Genomic DNA, 23,010 nt, shown 5'->3' with positions numbered 1-23,010 from the left:
ACACACTGTTCAGGCTTTCCTGCTGTAGCATCTAGAAGTCATCTACAGAAATCTCTGGTCTCAGCCCTGTCTTCAAGTAAGCATCACAATGTGTATGCCCCATAATTATGGTGACTTACAATAGCATGCACCTACATATAATGTTAAAAGAAGGACAATACTTACTGCTTCCGTTTCAGTAGCTATAATGGAAATAAAACATTTTCAGACTCCTTGGTTTAGCAACACAACTGAAGCTATGATGGGCACCTTGCTATCCAAGATAAGTTTCAGACACATTTAACCTATGCCACCTTCAGCAATGTTTTGACAGCATTTTTATGTAATTCAGATCAGTAAAGCAAAGCAAGTTGTGCTGAAGAGCAAAACATTGGCTGCATGATCTGTCATTCAGCACAGAAGCATACAGCAAAAGTCAAAGACAATATCACACAGAGTAAGTGCTAGGCCATACAGTAGTGATGTTCATATGAAAGCTAGCAGCATTATTATAGGCTATAAGTGTGACTTTGAAGAACAAGTCATTAGGGTTAGGGTTGTAATACTCACAGCTTCCAGTTCCTTAATGTCTTCCTCCAGCTGTTTATTTTGTTCACTCATGTTCATTATCAGGTTGAATACAGATTGCCTGGGATGCATACTTCGATCAAACTGATGGTACATATTTCTCCAAAACCTGCAAGAAGCAGACAGCTTTAACCATGCAGGGTAAAGACAAAACTGAAGAGAACTACTGTATATAACTAAAACTTACTTAAAGTTGAAGGATACTGTATTAGGCTCCAAAAGAGTCAGCTCTGGAGAAAAGTCTGGATTATACAGAGGATTCTGATACTTCTTCTTTTCATCCAGAAGGAATGGCCACAAGGAATATGTCTTCTCTTTTAATCTTAAAGCAAGAAGAGATCATGGTCAAGGAACTGACTGCAAGCAGAACACAGAATCTGTTCAATTCAACATAGTAAATTGATCTCTTTAATAAAGTTACCACAAATACTTATAAATCTGCAATTAAAAAGCTCTTAGTAAAGCCAACTTCTTCCTGGCACACGCTGATGTTGGATAGAACTGACAGCTTTAAAAGTACTACTGCTTATGCTGTGCAGGTTTTGCATAGTTACAATGAATGCACCAAAATAAATAGTTCCAGACAAAGATGAACTGATGAAAACTTTACAGAAGTTTTCCTACTGAAAGCATTAGGAGACAGAACTGTCGAATCAACAAGGTTGGAAAAGACCTCAAAGATCCAACCTGTCACCCAATACCTCATGACTACTACACCATGGCTTCAAGTGCCACGTCCAATCCCTTTTTGAACACCTCCAGGGACGGTGACTCCACCACCTCCCTGGGCAGCCCATTCCAAGGGCCATCCTATTAATACTTCTAACTGACAGTAACTAGTTTTGAGCAGGCAAGAATTTTAAAGTTACCTAAAAAGTTACCTAAAGTTACCTCAGTAACTGGCTGGAAAGCAGCCCTGAGAAGAGAGACTTGGGGGTGCTGGTGGACAAAAAGCTCAACATGAGCTCTCAGTGTGCACTTGCAGCCCGCAAAGCCAATCAGATCCTGGGCTGCATCAGGAGAAGTGTGGCTAGCAGGTCAAGGGAGGTGATCCTCCCCCTCTACTCAGCTCTGGTGAGACCCCACCTGGAGTACTGTGTCCAGTTCTGGAGCCCCTATTACAAGAGGGATGTGGAGGTGCTGGAACGTGTCCAGAGAAGGGCCGCAAGGATGATCAGAGGGCTGGAGCACCTCTCCTATGAGGACAGACTGAAGGAGTTGGGACTGTTCAGTCTGGAGAAGAGAAGGCTCCAAGGTGACCTAATTGTGGCCTTCCAGTATCTGAAGGGGGCCTACAGGAAGGCTGGGGAGGGACTTCTCAGGATCTCAGCTAGTGATAGGACTAGGGGGAATGGAATGAAGCTGGAGGTGGGGAGATTCAGGCTAGATGTGAGGAGGAGGTTCTTCACCATGAGAGTGGTGAAACCCTGGAATGTGTTGTCCAGGGAGGTGGTGGAGGCCCCATCCCTGGAGATGTTTAAGAGCAGGCTGGATGAGGCTCTGGCCAGCCTGATCTAGTGTGGGGTGTCCCTGCCCATGGCAGGGGGGTTGGAACTAGATGATCCTTGTGGTCCCTTCCAACCCTGAATGATACTATGATACTAAAAACAGACTGTGGGAGAGAATAAAGCAATACTTCCAAACTTAAGCTTACTTGTTCAGGAAAAAAAACAACCACAAAACCACCAAACCATAGGGCGAAAGAAGCCTTATCTTTCCCTATGAAAAATGAGCACGAGATTTTCCACTAGAACTAGAAAGTGTGCAAAAGCACAAGAAGCATTACTGTTCCCTGATGCAAGTCACCACTTTCAGAACTACCACCCCTGTCCCTATTTCTGTTCAGAGCCTAAAACCAAGAAGATTCAGAGGATTTCTTAGTCTGCTGGAGTAAACAAAAGACCCATTACAATACATCTGCTTACTTGAGTTCTTCTCGTTCTTTTTGGCAGTTTCCAAGGAAGTTACCAAACTGGCAGGAATGGACATGTTCATGGATTTGAAGGAGGAAAGCTTCATTGTACTCAAAGGCTTGTGGAAACTGCTCAGTCAGGTTCCACACAGTTTCTAAAAACTGGGTGAACACCGGTGAGATCTCTTTGGGATCACCACCCAGCTGACAACACCTGAAAAAGATTTCATCAGGAGACCAAAAGTGATTTAAATTAGAAATCAAAATAGTCACAGCTGCACTAGTTCTTCAATGGCAGCATGTTCATTTGACATCAGCTTTGTTTTGGAGATTAAGCACCTAAGTTTAAGAACTAGGGCAATTTTTGAATAGAAATAAGTTTATATTTAGCCTGTTTTCCTGATTTGTAAGTAGTCACATGTCTGTATTCAGTACAGAAGAGCAACATAAGACAGCTAAGTTCCTTTGTGTCTAATACTTCCACAGGCAACATTTGCAGCCTATCAGTTAAAAATCAAATTCATAAATGGTAAATAGTAGCAAAGCTGCTCATGGGAAAAACAGAACTCTTAATATGCAGCACTTCTAAAGGTAGGCATGACTTCATTAAGAGTAAACAACAGCAAATTTACATTTCACTATATCAAAACTCCAGTGTTTTACAGCATCTAAATAGCTGAAACACAGCTTTACATTGATTCTGCACTATGCATACATGCAGGTCTAGCTGCAGCTATTGACATCTGACAGCAACAGCAGCATTACTATAAATTTATGTCTATGATATCAATCAATTATCCAATAGGTATTTGAATTGAAAGCAAAACATGAAGTGCACTGTCTACTGAAAACAGTTTACTGATCACAAGGTTTCCAGTAACACTGCAGTAGCTAAAACATCCACCAGCTGACTTTGGTTTTCAAGAGCACTTAGTTCAGTTCACTTCCAATACAGTAAAATGTGTGCAGAGTCAACTACCTGTCAGAGAACTTGTGCCCAAAAGAGATCCAGTCTTTCTCTATCAGGACCTAGAGGGTAAAACAAATACATAAAATGTTCAACTTCACATCTGTAATATTAAGTCTGCAGGTTATTGACTCATTTAAAATACAGTAAGTCAAAGTGGAGTAGGAGCAACTATTTGTCACTTTGGAGTTACCCTTTTTTGTTTGGTTTGGGGTTTTTTAAAGTCTTTCACAGGGGATTCTCAAAGCACATTTCTAAAACTAGTCAAAAAAAAGTTCAGCAGGTTGACAGATAACTGCTATTAAGAGAGGTTTGCTTTAAACATCCTAACACTGTAGGACTTCACAAATAGATTGTCAGCCAACTTGCCAAAAACCTGCAGAAGTATAGGAAAAAACTTCAGAATTGTATTCCTGTTATCACAATTTGCACAAACCCACACAACAGAATCTCTGTAACATTTTCTAGCAATAAGTATCAACACTAGCTTGTTCTCTCACTTCAGTCACAGTATCAAAAGGAACACAGAATTGCCAGTCCCTTGCAGAAGTTTTCCCAGAAATCTCATTGATGGTGAGGACTGAAATACAAAGTTACTTGCCTAAAAACTACACATTCTCACTATTCACAAGACACAAATCTTCTAATTCCTCAACTTCCCTTTTATTGTCTGTGGTATTTGTGGTAGTGAGTAACCAATACTTGCAAGTAAATCAGGTAATGGTGGGACTAGGTTCAATTGGGGGGGAATAGAAATGGGTCGATTCAGATTGGATGTTAGGAAGAAGTTCTTTAGCATGAGGGTGGTGAGACACTGGAACAGGTTGCCCAGGGAGGTGGTAGAAGCCCCATCCATGGAGGACCTTAAGGCCAGGCTGGATGTGGCTCTGAGCAACCTGATGTAATGTAAGGTGTCCCTGCCCATGGCAGGTGGGTTGGAAATCAATGATCCTTGAGGTCCCTTCCAACCATAACAATTCCATGATTCTAAGTTTATGCACTGTCTTTCAGGACTTCTCATAGCACTCTGTAATTGCCACTGCTGAACACTGTTGATCTTCCTACTCCATGATTTGGCTTCACAGCACCAAAATTCCTGTTCATTTCTATAGAAAAATGAAGAAACTTAAGATTGCCAAAATATCTTCAGGCCTCTGTCACTAGGGGAGTTGTCATTTTCAGATTTTATTACTGCTAACTCTGGGACAAGTGTTAAAAGCACAGAGCTGCTATAATTTTGTACATCTATTACCTCACATAAGCCCTTTGGAATCTTAAGTAAGTGGCATTTTTGGATGTAAAAGGCAACCACTGCAACATTTCTGCATGGTGCCTAAAGCAATGTGCTACTTGTATTTCAGTTTCTTGAACTTTTAAGTAAATGGTTCTTCCCAGCAACAAAGTATTTCTACAATAAAGAGCTATACTGCACATCTTACATTTCTAACTACAAAAAAGCAAGCTTCAGTATGTTCACACTGATCCCTTTCACACTCGTGCATTTCACAACCTTTGTTTACCAAGGAGCAACTCAGTAATACAAGAGCTAGCTTACCATGAATCCTTTGATTGTTCTGTAATAGGAATCCAGCAAGAGAGCTCCAAGAGAACAAACTTGGGAAGTCCTATCCCAGCCATCTGAGCAATGCACCAATACACTTGCACTCTCAACTGCTATTGCCTGCAAAACACATTCGTTTCACAGTGAATCTTTTACTCTAGATAGATGTCAAAATCTAGTAAATAAATGCAAAACCTATGCTTACCCCAAGCTCACAACATGCCCCATTTTATTTTACTTAGACATAGACATGTTTACTGGAAGGATCTGATAGCTACTATAAAGCTAGAATTGCTCTACATGGAAAAACAGAAACTTCCTTATAAGGGTAAAAAATTTCACCACCACCTTGGCACAAGGTAACAAAACATACACAGCAGTTCCCAGATCTCTCTTTATTCCATATAAAACTGAACTTATCAAAACCTCTTGCAATGCATACTAAGAAAGTAGTAGACTATACATTACAGACCAAACAAGGTAAAAAATAAACCAACAGATACACACCATTAAAGATATTCACTTCATCATACTACACAAAAATTAAGGACTAGGAAATGTTTATTAGTTTCAGCTAAGAATTCAAATCCTGTTAGTCCAAATGTTTGTGGGTCATCCTCTGGAGAACTATCCCCATTTTAACTGATGTTAACTCCTTGTTATTTCACTTTGTTTTACTAAGATGCTTGGGTTTTTTCTTTCTTTTCTCCTGTGCCCAGTGCCCTTTGGTCAAACCCATAGGTGCCTGGCAAGGTGACTTCATAAAAAGTCCTGTTTCCTTGCTAGATGAATTCACCATAGCCAGCTTGGCTTCTCTGCCATTAGTGTCCCAGGGTACACCAAAGTAACAGTTTGCTCCATCCATCCCCAAACTAACATGAAGTTGGTGAGGGGTTTGGAACACAAGCCCTATGAGGAGAGGCTGAGGGAGCTGGGGCTGCTTAGCCTGGAGAGGAGGAGATTCAGGGGTGACCTTATTGCTCTCTACAACTACCTGAAGGGGGGTTGTAGACAGGTGGATGTTGGTCTCTTCTCCCAGGCAGCCAGTACCAGAACAAGAAGACACAGTCTCAGGCTGCACCAGGGGAGATTTAGGCTGGATGTTAGGAAGAAGTTCTATACAGAGAGAGCGATTGCCCATTGGAATGGGTTGCCCGGGGAGGTGGTGCAGTTACCTTCGTTGGAGGTGTTCAGGAGGAGACTTGATGGGGTGCTTGGTGCCATGGTTTAGTTGTTTAGGTGGGCTGGATTGGACTTGATGATCTTGAAGGTCTCTTCCAACCTGGTTTTATTCTGTTCTATTCTAACATCTAGGGAGCACAACAACCCCTTCATCTCCCAGTAAGGTGACCAAACAGCATTAAAAAAAAACTCCCAAAAGATAAAGTGGAGTATTTAAAATCTCCAGTCATAAGGAAAGATGCAATACTTAAACCAGCACATCAGAAGTACTATTGTGCAGCAAGAATCTACTTCCAAAAAGGTCAGTTGCAGAATTTTACACATTATGTAATATTAAGCATACATTTGCCTGCCAGCAAGTCAACATCCCATCAAGCAAAGAAACAGCATGAAAGTTACCTTGACTAGGAAGACAGCAGCATCCAACACAGCTTTGATATGACGCAGCCATCCAGAACTCTCCAAACCAGACAGGAAGTCATTGACAGATAAACCCTTTGTGCCACTGACTGAAAGAAACAGAGTTAGAAAGCCTTTTGTGGTTGCAGCCACACACACCCTGTAACAGAAGAACAGTTGTGTATTGTTTCTAATGTCCTATGCTCTAAGTTGATTAGAGAAGGGCAACAGAGTTGGTGAAGGGTTTGGAACACAAGACCTGTGAAGAGAGGCTGAGGGAGCTGGGGTTGATTAGCCTGGAGAAGAGGAGGCTCAGAGGAGACCTTATTACTCTCTACAACTACCTGAAGCAAAGTTATAGACAGGCAGGGGGTGGTCTCTTCTCCCAGGCAACCAGCACCAGAACAAGTGGACACAGCCTCAGGCTGCGCCAGGGGAGGTTTAGACTAGATGTTAGGAAAAAATTCTCCACAGAGAGATTGCCCATTGGAATAGGCTGCCTGGGGAGGTGGTGGAGTCACCATCACTGGAGGTGTTTAGGAAGAGACTTGATGGGTTGCATGCTTTAGTTGATTAGGTGGTGTTGGATAATGGGTTGGACACAATGATCTTGAAGGTCTCTTCCAACCTGGTTTATTCTATTCTAATAGAAATCTTTCTTTCAGGAAATCAGCACCAAAATGGTTGATAGCAGGGCCCTGCAAGGGGGTCCCCATCCAAGATTGACCTCTAGAACTACAGTAATTATGAATGAAGAGTAGGATCTTTGTGGGCTTTTTTGACAAAGCAACATTCAAACTACATACACTGGTTACCCTCAATAGGGAGCCTTACCTGTGCCTTACCAAGCAAGCTAATGTAAATGACAAAAACCTACCAGAAACAGATAAAAATTACAACCACTAGTAGGAAGTAGTAGCTGCATCCACATAGTCATATACACAGTTCAGAGCAGTCAGACTGTCCTGAGTTTAGTCACCTTCTCCACTAAGCTCAGGAGAATAAAGCAAGTGGAGTACAAAGACATAGTGAACTGAAAACCATCAAGATTTTGTCTGCCTCCATAATTTACATACAATTCTGACTCTTGTCTCTACCATTCTTCCTGAGTGTACTTGGATCCCGTAACAGTAATGCAAATTGTGTGGGCAGGGAAAGCTGCCTGCAGAGTAACAGCAAGAGATACAGAGGCAGGCTGAGTATTTCTCACACAGCCACTTAATTTACAAATTAAACAGATATCCCAGTTCTTGTATGATTTTGTGTAGCCAAAAACTCACACAGTTACATTGCTGTCCAAACACAACAAAAGCCTGGCAATAAAAACCCAAAATATTTGTTAGCTGATGGAGCTTCTTCTATGTGTGACTCTAAGAGAAGATATCTGAGCCTGCCCCTGCTACAGCAGAAGCCTATCAAGATCATGGACCCCAACCAAAAATTAAAAGGCTCTGTAGCTGAAAGCTCTCAGTGGGGATATTCCTATAGTAGTTGCAAAATTATCTTTGAGTAGGGCAGGAAGTGAGCCAGCAGGGAAAGTAGAGAACAAAATTCACTAAGTAATTCTGTGACGGTTTCGAGTTGAGTCAAGGCCCTTAATATAACAAAGGCTATGAACTGACTTGCAGAGCCTTGTATCTGTACTACATGTTCCTCAGCTTCCAGCCATCTGAGTTCTGGCATACTCCTCATCACTCAGGAAGAGTCATAATGCCACTTGCTGCTGAATACTACAACAAAGACAGGGTTCCAAATAAGTAGCACAGCAGCTTTTGTAAAGCCTATAGATCTTTGTCACCTAGCAAACCATAGCACAATGAGGTGACAAAACATAAGAAACTCCTGGATATGAGCACTAATTTAGTCTGTAAATTGGTGCTTGTATCCAGGCATTTTAGTCTGTAAATACCAGCAAAAGCAGCAAAAGCTAGGCTAGTTTTCCCTGGCATCATGAGGCAAGAGTTCTGCTTCTGAAAGGCCTAGCATGTGAAGAAAATCTGAGAACGACTTGATCTTTCAGCTAGCTTACACTCTCCCTACATCAGTGGTTCCATACACCTGCTCAATCACAACAGGACACAAACAGGTCCACAACTCTATAGTGAAGGTAAGAAAAAGATATTCAAATATCTGGAAATTAAAATATAAGCAGGGAAGAGACTGGACAAAGAAAACAATGTCCAGAGGCACCATTCATGGCTGCTCACCCCTACATTCTGTAGTTTATAACCATAAGCTTTAGCTTATAACCATAAGTTTTAGCTAGACAAACAGGATTATTTTTTCAGCTAGATAAACTGCCCTACGTTTGTTTTCATCCAAGTACTGCTGTAAAAATAAGCTTTTGGTCAGAATTTTCAGCATGCATTTCATCACTGGTATTTCCCCCTCCTATGCAGATTCCTGTATTTTTACAAAGCGAGGCAGAGGTAAGATGATGAAAGTTGAGTTCAAAGAATTACTTGCCAATTCTGTGAGTTAACAGTGACATTTCTACACCAGTGATTACATAAAGACAATGTTTTAGAATAGACCAGACTAAACCAGACTAGGATGGAAGAGACCTTTGAGATCATCAAGTCCAACCTATCACCCAACACTATCTAATCAACTAAACCATGGCACTGAGCACCCTATCCAGTCTCCTCCTAAACACCTCCAGTGATGGTGACTCCACCACCTCCCTGAGCAGCACATTCCAATGGGCAATCACTCTGTGAAGAGCTTCTTCCTAACATCCAGCCTAAACCTCCCCTGGCACAGCTTGAGACTGTGTCCTCTTGTTCTAGTGCTGGTTGTCTGGGGGAAGAGACCAGCCCCCACCTGGCTACAACCTCCCTTCAGCAATAAGATCTCCTCTGAGCCTCCTCTTCTCCAGGCTAAGCAACCCCACCTCCCTCAGCCTCTCCTCATACGGCTTGTGCTCCAAACCCCTCATCAACTTTGTTGACCTTCTCTAGACATGTTCCAGCAAGTCAACATCTTTCCTAAACTGAGGGGCCCAGAACTGTACACAGTACTCAAGGTGTGGCCTAACCAGTGCTGAATACAGGGGCAGAATGACCTCCCTGCTCCTGCAGTTTTGGCACTTGTATACTGAAAAGAGTACCATCTAATATTTAATGGTCCTTAAAAGTGCCAAAGATGCTTCATGATACCTCTAAGATGTTTAACTACTTCACAGTAACTATCACTCAAGAAAGCCTTGGCTATATGGATTTCATGATACAAATGCATGCCCTGCATGTGAGCCCCAAAACCTCAACGTTTCATTGTTGACTGTCCTGATACACACTAGTAGCAATGTCTCAGGCAGCAGCTCAAGAGGTGATTAGAACCTGCAGACTGCCGCACAGCTGGTTGGGTGCAGAGGTTGTTTATTAAAAACAAAACAAACCCAAACAACTCCAGCCTCCATACACACTCTCCACATAACCCATATTGAAAAAAACCCAACCAAACAAAAACCCAACAAAACAACAGACCAAACAAAAAACAACCTGCACACAAACCAACCAACCCCTCCCCAAACTTTAGTTTACACACTTGCATCATCAAAATACATTCAAGAGACCACAGTGGCTGCTATTAAGCCTTCTATTTAAATGTTTCCTGTTGAAATGCCATTTCTTGACATAGGTAAAACCTCTGTGCTCACCACAGTTCAATCTTTTCTGACATGGCAATACTGTCCTTTTTAATACATAAAAAATGGACTTTCATATCACAGTCACAAATTTAGCCTATGTAAAGACAGTTCTATCAGTGTAGTATAGACAGGTAGTCTGCCCATAGGAAAACAGAGTAATTATGACCACAATAAAGAAAACTATTCCAGAAAAGTTCTAAATTCTCTTCAAAGCAGCAAAACAAAACCAACTGAATCCAAGATGATAAACCTTCCTAGCATGCCCCATGGTGCAGTTTCATTATAAAAAGGTAATTGGGAAGAACTGTGTCTTACATTCTGCTTACAAATGGAATCATTAGATTCTGAATGATATCAGGAAGATGGACAAAGAGCCTAGGAGCAGGACAGAGGCAGCAGAATGAATAACAGTTATTATAAATAAAACTGATGACAGGCCCAGTTACAACAGCTCTCAGAAGAATAGGGTCATTGGTATGACATTCCTGATGTGAGAGCATTCAGCTCAGCAAGTCCAGGAGAACCTGGTACACAGAGGTTAAAAGGTATTTTCCTCATTTTAAGCTATGAATCATTTTCATAGCATTTTCTTTCTGATCATCTCACTGATAGCACATTTCTACAGCAGCCCAGAGAGTAAATTACTACACACTGCCCTAAGTTTTAAGGGTCCCCCTCTCCCCCTAAAGTTGCTTTTAATTCTAGACTTGCATTCATCAAGACTCTAGTGAATTATACTGACAGAACAAAGGTAGAACAACTATGTCCAGTTACCCCAAAACCTGATCTGCAGAATAACTACAGACATTACTCATGATTTTGTTTCAATGGAGTTTAAATAAGCAAGATGTGAGGAGGAGGTTCTTCACCATGAGAGTGGTGAAACCCTGGAATGTGTTGTCCAGGGAGGTGGTCGAGGCCCCGTCCCTGGGGGTGTTTAAGACCAGGCTGGATGAGGCTCTGTCCAGCCTGATGTAGTGTGGGGTGTCCCTGCCCATGGCAGGGGGGTTGGAACTAGATGATCCTTGTGGTCCCTTCCAACCCTGAATGAAACTATGAAACTAAGTCATCCACACAAGGAAAAACTGAAATATATTCCATCCTTAATGAAAGCTACAGAAAGATATTTGTTAAGTACTCTTGGTAGGATGCTTAGTCAACTGGGTGATGCACATGCTTCTGCATCAGACATAACAACACAAGAGAAGGCCTGTTTAAAAAATCATCAAGATTTATTAGCTGGTTTTTTGGAACTGAACATTTTCTCATGCACTATTAAGACAGTCAGAACATACCTTCCAGAAGTTTTTGTAAGCTGGATCTCATGACATGAATATTTTCAATGCCAACAAACTGGAACCTAATGTTAGAGTAGTTGTCTTCATTTTCATAACCCTTCCCAGCAGCTCTATTTGCCATTGCATTAAGCTTAAAAAAAAGCAAAACAAAAAAGGCAAAATAAAAATACTGAAAACCAGTACCTGAAATAAAAATCTCTAATTAAGCAACAAGCCAAACTTCCAGTGGAATACACTAGGAAAAACACAGAAAAGCACATACTATAAACAGAGTCTAATAAATTAATATTGTGGCAAACCAACTTGAAAGCATTCAAGTGTAAGAAAGGCATGGGACATCAGAGTCAGCAGATTTAGAACTGACACTTGAATAATGCATTTAATTTATCATTTCCTATTCTTTCCTCCATATCCCCACCAACAAACTTTATTTCCAACCATTTCTGAGCAAGTACACTGCAAAGCAACTAACCTAAAAAGGAGAGTAAAACCCAGACTTAAGCATATGTGCACTTTACAGGCAACCTAAGTGACAATTTTGGAGGTAAGAAGTTACTATATTGCTGCAGGTATTAAAATTACAGCTATAAAACCCTAACAGTTGGCAAAGTTTCAGTCTGCCAGATGAACCTACTGCTGAACCCTGCTCAAAGTAAATGCAGCATTTTCATTTTATAGCCTTGTTTTCCAGCTATTGTGTTCAGAGTTTTGAGTTAAATGAATACCAATTTAAGTGCAGATGGTCTGAAGAGAGAAAATTACCCCCCTCACTCCAGCACAGGTCAAAAGCCTAGCATAATGGAATTTAATCAGTGACAACGTATGGCATCAGAATGGTCAGACAGATTTTCCCCTATTTCTTCCTGGCTAAAACAGACTACAATAGCAGTATTCACAAAAGCTTTACAACAAACACAGTACTTCCTCCTGTCCTAAAAAAATTAAAATTCCCAGCATGATTCACCATTTCATGTATTTAATTCCAAACAGTTACAATGAGTTGGGTTCCACTCAACTATTCACTTCTTAACTATGTTTTAAAGAGTTTTAAATGTACCACCCCAAAACTTCACTACTATATTCAGTCAATTCTAGCCAAGTCCTGAGGAGGGTTCAAGTTTAAGAAAGCAACAATTAAACATTGTAATAATCTCCCAAAGGAGGTGGTAGATTCCCCTACCTTAGACAGCTTCAAGGCCCAGACTGACAGGATGCTGGGCCACCTCATTTAAACTATATTCTTACCCTGAAAGGTTGGACTAGATGATCCTTGGGGTCCCTTCTATAAATCTATGAACCTTACCTCTGAAGAACATTTTGCCCATGACAGAGTCATATTTAACTCCCTTTTTCCCCCCAGAATTATATTGTATCCCTCTAATGTTCAGTAAGAGAAGCTAGACTGTAGAACCTGAAGTACATACCTTTGGCCTGGTGTCCATGACATACATGTATCGATTTGAAGGATTCGCTTTACTGATGGCTTGCAACATATGCTCATCTTCCAGGCACCTGGCACTGAAACCTGAGAGAGGCTGACTACATCTGCAAATTGCAGCCTAACAGAAAAGAAAGAAAAAGTTAGCATCCATTTAATACCTGTACTTGAAATGCTTTGCATAATCCTTTAACAGACACTGAAACAAATTGTTTCGGTTTAGTCTTGTTGTCTGCTGAACAAAGAGTTTAGGCGTTCCAACTTTTTAAGTACGTCACTTGCAGACCCTTCAACACAGTACCTACAACTTCAATCTAAAGGTTTATCAAAACATTTTTTCAGGCTCATCTATATGTGCCACTTTATATAATGGACTTTCCTAAGTATAGGGATTCAAAAAAAGAAGTATAAACTAGAAAAACAAATACACTGTGGAAAAGCAAGTTCTCTCTTGGTATGAAGTGAATGATGAGTGTGTTTACTGCTGGATGATTTTACTATTACTTCAGGTCACAACATTGTACTCACAATCTTCAGGATGTCATTTTCAACCATATATTGTACTTCCTAAGGTATGAGGTTTATCTTGCAAATATTAATTCTCTTCAAATGTAGCTACTAGCATAATGCCCATCCTTCCTAAATTCAACTCAGCAAGGTGACAATCCTTCTCTCCCTTCAAAGATACTCCTTAGCCAAGACAAGCAGATGCTGCTTCACACAGCTCTACCAAAACCCTGAGCAATCTTATTTCTCACCATCTCATTAATCTTGCAAATTTCTCCTTAAAAAAAACCATCTCTAATCTTTTGGTGATTTGTGGGGGTTTTTTGTTTGCAGTGCAGATTGTTTTAGCCCTCACTTTGATCTAACAGATTTTATTCTTTATGTGTCAAGGAGGACAAGTCACTTGACAAAAACCTATCTTCAATTATCTTAAGGTCAGTTTCTGAAAGCTTTAAGAGATCCAAATGATTACTTAAGGATCTCTTTTAAACTGGCTTAGCTTAAATCAGCATCCTGTTAAGACACAATGAGTTTCAACTGTATTTAAGGTTGCCATGAGTTATACCATTCCCATCCAAGTCACCACACTTACCTCCCTACCTACCCTGAACTACAGCCAAGTGTTCAGAAATAATTTTCAGTACACTTGCATTAAGAGAAAGTCACACTATACCTCTTTATTTTTATGGTAATAGGACAACACTGGGAATCTTCCTTTGCTTCTGAACTTGGAGCTGCCAACAATTATGGGCTTGCTTGCAGTTCTGGGAACATAAAGTTCTCTAGGATAGGTTTCACAAATCTGAAAGAAATACACAAAAATAATCTTATGTACAAGGCACAAAGCCTGCACCAGTTTCACTGCATCACGTTTGATAGATTTTAGGTGGAGTAAGAGAAAAGATCCATGCTAACATGTTTGTTTATATATGTGCATATATATATGTAAATAGCTTAGAAGAGGAGACAAGTCAAGAATAAAGGAATACAAATTAGTATCCAAGTTACACAACCAAGCACTGCTGGAAAGCACTGACATACTAGCATTCACCTCTGAAGAATGACTCTTCAGTGGGAACAGTAAGAATGTTGCAACCAAAATATCAACATTATTTTCTTCATTTTCTGTGCTTGCAAAGAGAACTCTAATCCCTGAATCCACTGTACCACCACAGCCATTATTTCCCACAGCCAACAATCCAAACGATAAAGCAGAATCCTTCTCAGTTTGGAGAGATAACAAAGGTACAGAGCACTAAAATTGCTGGGGCTGGGCTTCAAACAGGTAAGTGTACTCTAAAACAAACCCCAAGGGACATATGCATATATCCACACATACACTCTCAACAAGGCCTTGAAAAAAATCTCCAGTTGCAAAGTATGAGATTGTTCACTGAGTTAGGAGTTAACTCTCTCCATCTCTAAGTTTTCACATAGCTTGGAGTGTAAGCAACTTCATAGTATTTGACTGTTTTCTATGGGACTAGAGTCAGAGGATAAAGCATAAGCAGTTGCAGAGCAAAACGTTTCCATTACAACACTTACCTTATAATCACGATTTGCATCAGACAACTGCCAGTAATCATTTGGCACTCCCATTCTCTTATATTCTTCTGATAGATCAATAAGTTGCCAACCTTTGACTTGCTCAGATTCATTTTGTTTTGGATTATAGGAGAAGGCATACAGTTCTTCATATTTTGCTAAAAGGTGGAAAAAAACCATGTAAGGAGTTGTCCCCAAAAAAGTCTGAGCAGAGAAAAGTAGCACAGTTGATAAGTCTTGAAATGGCCCACATAACAGAGAAGGTGTCAGGCTTCAAGATTCTCAGAAGCAAGACTAACTAGGTACTCAACACTTGAAATATTTATTCTGCAGCTGTCATAAGCAGTTAACTCCCAGTTACAGATATTTAGTTGAAGATATCTTGTAAGAACTTTGAGCGTGCTTGACCAATTACAGCAGGGACATTTCTAAAGTGACAAGGGCAAAGCAGAAGTCACAAAATGAAGACTGAGAAAATTAAAGACAAAAGACAGAATTATTAGAGCATTTTCTAGAAGAACACAAAGGGTTTGGAGGCAAGAATAGAATTTTACATCTACTGACCTTTAAAAAGAAGTTTTAAAGTTTCATTAAAAGCACAAAACACTTAGAAATACTTTAGGCTTTTCTTAACACACTCTTCATGTACTGCAGATGCTAACAGTTTACATTGCTCTAAACACATAGCAGAAAACTAAAGGACTATACCTAGAAGTCTTTTGTAAAGCTGAACTGGCAGTGCTGTCTCAGCATGGCAACTTCAGTGCTATTTTTGAAACTCCATGAAATCAATAACGAGTTAGTATGTGCTTAGTAGCAGTTTATCTATAGAAAACATCGATTCAGACTATCTGGATCTATATTCATAACTTCAGGGATAACACTAGAAATGCAAAAACATACAGGAACCTCACATTCTATTATTTAATTAGTAGCATACAAAAGCCAAATAATGTAACTTCTGAATGTGTATGCAGACAAAGACTTAATCATTACAATTCTTGTACACACCAAATCCACTTGAGAATTTTACATAATTCATATTGGGGGTAAAAAAAAGCAAGCTGTGACTTCCATCCCCCATGCCCCCAAACCTGTAATCCAGGCACATACTACAAAATCTTTTACAATTGGAAGTATTACCTGTTCTTGACAGCTGAAGCAAAGAGTTATAAATGTCATGACAATCTCTCTCTCTGGGAACAACAAAGTGAACTATCCTGAAGTTCTTGCACTGGATGACGAGGGGACAGCCAGAAGTAGTCAAGGGAAGTTTTTCTACTGCAGCAATGTGATGATGCAGTATCTGTGGCACACAAGAGCTCAAAGTAAGCACACCAATGAAAAGTGAGAACAATATACAACTTCCAAGAGCAGACATAAGACACATTAAGCAATGCTGAATATGTATTTTGACTAATTTTGTCAATCATGTTATTATGAAAAGAAGTAAGTTTACATGATGAAATTCAAGACTGGCATTTTAGCCAGGATAGCAATCAAATTTTGACAAATGATGTTATCTCCCTTCATATTTTGAAGTGCTTGCAAGGAACAGCAAATATTCTAAACACAAAAAGAAGTAGTAAAACTCCACTGCAGCTGTCCCTTCCTCTCCTATAATTTTGCTTACATCTAACTAGGTGGAGTTTGAACAGGGTATCTTTGACCTATGAGAACATACTGTAGGATTTTTAGGGAAAATAAAGCAAATTAGGGAAAGGAACTCAAAGCATAAAAATTACAGAAGATGCTGAAGATTTTAGAAACCCAGTATTTAACATCCTCATAATGAACAAGAGATAACTCCTGTATTACCCCTTGTGTAGACACGACAGTCTCCCAGCTAAATGTCTTTTGACCACTGTTACAGAAGACTGTCACAGTAGTCAGCATAAAAAAAGCCCTCCAAAGATTTAGCTGTGCAAAATCTACACAAAATTTAAGAAAACACACAGGAAAGTAGCAGCTGTTCAACCATGAGGAAAAAGCCAAGGAAACATTGCCTCCACTGAACCTGATGTTCTTAAGAGCATTTCGATTCACTGAAACAATCATGTCCTCTTAAATATTTATCAGAATTAGACAGACACCTGATAACTATGATGCCAGCTATGAATTTACAACGAGACTGCATCTTGAAGATATTATCATAATTATACTTGGTACTTGCATTATCATCACAGAAATACAATGCTTAAACTATAGATTCAATTTCCATCAATCAAAACCTTTTAATGTAGTGCACAACTAATACTCCTGAATCATGTTCTCCCTGTTAGCTCATTTTGTATGAAATGATAGCTGTTCAGCTTGTACAAAATCATACACTCTATCCCAGAACAAATCACATTTCTTGAAAATAACATTTCTTGAAAGTACCATGGGGCATCTAGTCAGATAACCAGGATACAAGATTAAAGGTATCCATAAAAATTCACCTACAGAAAAATAAAATCAATCACACAGGAAAATGAGATTTCATCCTGGAGGACAACAGACTTCAGACACTGAACTCAGACAGGTAGATGAGCTACGGGGGAAGCCAGAATATATTGATGTGTGTGCCACCAGGGCACTAAGCAGAAAAACAAATGGCAACTACTGTACTAACCAGCTTTGATTGGCCACCAAGAAGCTATAAGCCCTTTCTGTATCCTTTTATTGCAGAAGAGCCATACTTAAGAAACAGATGCTTATCACTACAAGAAAAAGGGCATGGGATCTTCAATATTTTACCTGATTTCAGCTGCAAATCATTAACTTATTGTGGTACCATGAACAAGGAGAGTGTGGGGAATAACACCTTGGATGAACACTTTAGGAAACAAATTCAACCTTAGAACAGTAAGAACAAATGCTTTTGAACCACAAGCATTGATTATTCTTACCCATGTCTCTCTCTGGCTTGAATCTATGAATAACAGATGAGTTGCTGTAAGGTACAAAGTTCCCGTCAGCGATTTATTGCTTGTGCTGAACCTGTCTAGCAATTTCACTTGTTCTACCTGTAAGAATAAAAGAGGAGGGGGAACAAAACTCTTGGTATGTGTTTGTTGCCTTTCCCCCCACCCCCCCAAATGCAGAATCCTAGTTTTGAAAAAGCTTTGTCAGCTTGTGCAATGACTTGAAAATGATAGAAACCCATCATGTGTAAGGCCATTCACACCAAACTATTCAGAACACACTAGTGGTCCATAAGCTCTGAGAAGATTTACTAGCTTAAATATGCTGTTTCAATACAAACACACATAATGAAGGCACAACACTAGACTCAGCAGAATACTTACTCCACTTGCAAAACCACAGTGGGCTATTTTCTAGTGAGAGAGATCAGGATATCAAGAGTTTTGAAAAAATAATTAAGAATTATTAATTGCCAAGCTTTTAGAGACTGCTTCCCTAAAACAGAGCAAACACACACTAACAATTTCCTGTTACTGTGATGCCAGCACTGAATTAGCAGCTGATCTCAGCAACACGCTTCATTGGCTCTCTGCATACTCCAAGCCACAGAGATTATGTCCTCCCAACTTCCACTTTAGTTATCTACTGTCTTTTATATCAACCACCACCTTAAAAATCTAAACCATCATAACCTTCTCTCATAGTCAAATTCTATTAGTATAATGCTTGCTTTTCATTAATTACTACAGTCTCCCAGAAATTCAAGGACTGGGATGGTATTTGAAGCAGGTATTTCAAGCCTGTATTCCAGTACACCATCAAAGCGTTATCTTCAATCTATACAAAGCATTTCAACAGAAAGTGATTTCTAGATGGTCTGCATTTTACCTGCTGCTCAGACAGTATACCTTCGTGGGCTCCACAGTTTGCTTTATTTCAAGCAAACATTACACTATTTTTTGTATGCAACAACAGTAGTGTGGCAAATGGCTTATACCCATGTATTCTTTTTTATTGGCAGCACTGTCTCATTAATGCCAAGTTAAGGCTTTTATGCTTGAGGCTTGCTGCTGCTGCCATTAAATGCATGGCAGGACTCCAAAATCTTCCACACCAGCAAAACTAGCACTCAGAAGAGCACATATCTACTGTTCTGATGTTAAGCTATTTTTCACTCATAGGTACAAACTAATTTATATATCAAAAGCATATATAAAGCACTAACAAAATTGACTTCTCAATTCAAGTATTTCCTATAATCTAGCAAGGTCCAATTTTGGTTTTGAAGGTTAGAAAAGCAACTGCATACAGAACAGAGGAATCCAAAGAGCTACTAAAAGCCAATGCTACTACGATATTCAACATTTCAGTTTAGAAAGCAAAACTGGAAGCTACATGTATCAGCACCTCAAAATACATCATGCTGTAATCAGCAAGGTATCAGCACTCAGATATACAGTAGCATAAATCAACACAATGCAGACAAAACAGAATTCTTTCTCAGCAGTTCTGCAGCAGTTACTGCTCAAGTACCTGGCACTACACTTCCCCAGCAAATTGAGAAGGACACAGGAACTGCTCCAGTTTTGTTCCAGTAACACAATCCACAAGATCCTGGCACTTGAAGTTCCATTCTCTCCCATGCAACAAGCTGCTGTTCTCAAAGCTGTATTTCTATGTTAGCTGAGGGCAGGCATTAATGCTCCAGTTTTCTCTTACAGAGGTAAAGCCCTCAAGAATTCAGCATACTAAGTTCCAGATAGGCTTTTCTTAAAGACAAATGAACTCTAATTTAGACACAGCCTCACAGATGACATGTTCATTGTAACTTGACCCAAGTCAGCTTTAATGGCTGCTCAGGTAGACAGACACACTTGTTTTTTTTCTTTTTAATTGTAAAGTCTGAAAAACAGTTATGAAAAACATGTCAGTCATCAGTTTTGAAGATGTGTTCCCCAGATGAATAAGTTGAAGGCCGCTACTGAGTGCACACAGAATCTATCACCAGAGATCATTTAACTAGGCAGAAGTGGTATTTTGAGAATAAGCAGCACTAACAAACTAGTGAGTTCTTAAACCAGTAAGAATTTGACCAGCTACCTCAAGAACACAGAATATTTAAAATAAAAGAATCACCAGACAGTTTATTGAGACTAGGAGTTACAGAAGAACAGCAAAAAGGCCCAAAGAAGTGTTTCAATACAGGAGACAAGTTGGAACAGAGAGGAAGGTTAAAACTGTACTCTGAAGTCTCACACTGAAAAAGCTAAAGGAATGAATTGCAACAATTAAACCAAGACAAGATTCTTTTATTACAACTTCGTATGACTCACTGAAATTAACAGTTTTCTCTTCCCCATTTAAGTCTCAGGGTTACAAACAAGCTTATGATGTAGCAGCTAACCAAACTTTCCATCTCCAATGGAAAACCCATCAGTATTATCACTGGAAACGACTGGACTTCAAACATAGAATGACTTAACTGAAGAAATTCCAGTCTTTTATGCTATGTTTTATTAAAGTATTCCAAAGACACCTTAGTTCTCAAGTTTCATTGCAAAACTACAATATTCTTATTGGTAACTTCCCCAACGCCACCACTTACAACATATTGTGAAATGGTTTTCATCATTTTTTGGTTGGTTTTTTTTTTTCATATATCATAGAATTGTTAGAGTTGGAAGGGACCTCAAAATTCACTATTACTTTAATAAAACAAGCTGAAAAAAAAAATGTGAAGTGCTATCGGATTAGGAAAAAAAAATAGATGTGACTCAAAATAGTTGGAATGAGTCCCAACTTGAACCTGCACACATGCTGAACATGCTGGGCCACAGTGCAGGCTGTACTTCAGCTTTCCTGTGTCCTGTAACTGTAATGCTCAGAATTTTCACCATGTAGCATATATGATTTTTAATCCACCTGGATATTCAGTAAGACAACATCTTACAAAAGCCATGAAATTTGTATTTTTAGGATGGATTTTTTGTGTGTCTGTAAGAACTGTTTAAAAAATTACTTCAAGTATTAAGTTCTGTATCTTATAAGTTGTGTTCAGAGCTTGTTTCTCTCCTCAGTTGTATTGCTACATGGACTATTTTTTCCCTGGAAGAGGCCTGAAAACATGCAGAAATACAATCCCCGCAGATGCAAAGAAGTCAGTGACCTGTAGCCTTACTAGTCTCAATTTCAGGTTTGAAACTTAAATATCTACTTAGATCATCAAGACACTTTGGCTTTAGTCTAGTCTTTATTTTGAAATTAATATTGTACTGTTACAGTCAATAGCTAAGTTCCAAAACAAGGAGTTTCAGACTACTTAGTCCGTTTACTTACAGGGAAACTTTATCTCCAATCTGTCAGTTTGGTGCAAGACCATTCCAACCAGAAAATTAAAGTGCCACTAACAGTAGCTTCGTTAGAGACCCTCCTCCTGTTTTGTGTATATACAATCAGAGATACATTAAAAATATAACTAGCTCTACATATTTTGTAGGAAATATATATAAAAGTCTGTTCATTTACTTACTGGTTATAAATCTACTATTTGGAGCTGAAATATGACTACTCCTTTTGCCCACACATCCATAGATTTGGTTGAGTTCCCTAACGTGGCAGTCAGGATATAATCACTTGACAATTTCCAGGAGCCAGCAAAGTGGGGCATGCTTTTCAGCAGCCTTTGCAGGCAGGGCAGATAAGCAACATGACAAAGGTACTGCCCAAAATGTAATTCTATTAAGGCTGTGACTTAAAAACTTACTTGAAAATTATTTATAAAAAGACGATTTATGTCTTTTTTTTTTTGTTAACCTTCATTATAAAGGCAAACTAACACAGAAAACTCTTATAAAAAGTCTCACATATCAACTACATCTTAGCTATTTTTTTCACACAGCTTAACAGCTATACCGATAGCTTGCATTCCTAACACAACACACCACAGTCATTAAAAACAAACAAGCAAGCAAGCGTTGTTTTCATAATCGATTTGCCTCCAAAGCTAAAAAAGGCATCATAGAACCGCACCCCGAATACACAACCCAACTGCAGCTCTCTCCCAGCTGGCTTCTTTTTACAACTCCTGTTACACCACGGGAATTTTTTTGCGTTTTCCCCTCGTTACGGGGATGGCTCACTCCAGCGGGGCCCCGCCGGGGCAGCACGCATTGAGCTCCCCAAGGGAGCTTGCACCCGGCCCCGCGCCTCGGCTCGGAAGGGCCCCAGCCGAGAAGCACGGAGAACAGCGGTGCCCACCGCTCTGCAGCGGGGTCAGCACCTCAACCAGGCAGCTCCGCTGCCGGCTGCCCCCACCGGGGCCCAAGGCCACACCGAGCGGCACGGACCGCTCCAGAGCCTTCGCGGGAAAGCACCAGGTACAAAACGGAAGGAGGAAAATAACAACGCCCTCACCCACAGCTGACAGCGGTGGGACGGGGACAAGACGGGCCGAACAGGCCCTTCCCGCCCCACAGCTACCAGCGCGGCACCCACAAAGCCACCGCTACACTGCCGACCGTCTCCCCTTCCGGGGCGCGGCGCCACCCCACCCGGCAGAGGGAGGCGGAGGCGAGGGTACCTTAGTGGTGCGGATGTGCTCCATAGCAGCGCCCGCTGCGCCGCAACTGCCGCCCGCCGGGTGCTGCCGGGCAGGGGCGGCCGTCACCTGGAAACACTTCCGGGGAGGGCGGGACTGCCTCGCCGCTGGGGCGGGGCACCACTGAGGCTGCCTCCCTGCAGTGCCTCCTTGCGGGAGGTGGGGACACTGCATTTCCGCCGCGCTGCGATCAGCGCGCATGCGCGGTGGGTAGCGCAGAGGCGGTGGGGCTGCCGCCGGCAGGCAGTGAGGTGTGTGGGCTGGGGATTATCGTCCCTCGGCGCGGTGTGGAGCCGTCCACACGGAGTCCCGCAGTGCCCCAGGGGTTCTCTGTGGGATCCAGGGAAGAGGAAGGGGCTGTGGTTGCTGTGCAGGGAGCCACGGTGCTCAGTGCTGGCCATGAAACCTCACCTGGCAGCCGGCCCTGAGGAGAGAGCAGTCTTGGGCCCAAGGTGACAGAAGATGTGTGGAAAACAAGACC

General features: G+C 40.7%; 1 protein-coding gene across 1 annotated transcript in view; it reads right to left on the bottom strand.

Annotated features, from left to right (window-relative positions):
* The window catches only part of MTMR6 (myotubularin related protein 6), a 29,708-nt gene extending 7,103 nt beyond the window's left edge, over positions 1-22,605 (bottom strand). Inside the window, exons 1-13 of the mRNA XM_068143774.1 lie at positions 22,512-22,605; positions 17,917-18,033; positions 16,169-16,331; positions 15,026-15,183; positions 14,154-14,282; positions 12,960-13,094; positions 11,533-11,665; positions 6,589-6,698; positions 5,002-5,127; positions 3,459-3,508; positions 2,493-2,693; positions 755-889; positions 550-676 (exon numbers count right to left, since the gene is read on the bottom strand). Coding sequence (XP_067999875.1) covers positions 550-676; positions 755-889; positions 2,493-2,693; positions 3,459-3,508; positions 5,002-5,127; positions 6,589-6,698; positions 11,533-11,665; positions 12,960-13,094; positions 14,154-14,282; positions 15,026-15,183; positions 16,169-16,331; positions 17,917-18,033; positions 22,512-22,535 — 1,608 coding nt within the window. The 5' untranslated portion in view covers positions 22,536-22,605. The remainder of the gene's footprint in view (positions 1-549; positions 677-754; positions 890-2,492; positions 2,694-3,458; positions 3,509-5,001; positions 5,128-6,588; positions 6,699-11,532; positions 11,666-12,959; positions 13,095-14,153; positions 14,283-15,025; positions 15,184-16,168; positions 16,332-17,916; positions 18,034-22,511) is intronic.
* Positions 22,606-23,010: the final 405 nt, after the last annotated feature.

This window comes from Melanerpes formicivorus, unplaced genomic scaffold (genome assembly GCF_026170545.1).
Source record: "Melanerpes formicivorus ecotype bairdi unplaced genomic scaffold, bMelFor1.0.p_v2 SCAF_1, whole genome shotgun sequence".
Lineage (NCBI taxonomy): Eukaryota > Metazoa > Chordata > Aves > Piciformes > Picidae > Melanerpes > Melanerpes formicivorus.
This window is presented reverse-complemented; position numbering and strand designations above follow the sequence as displayed.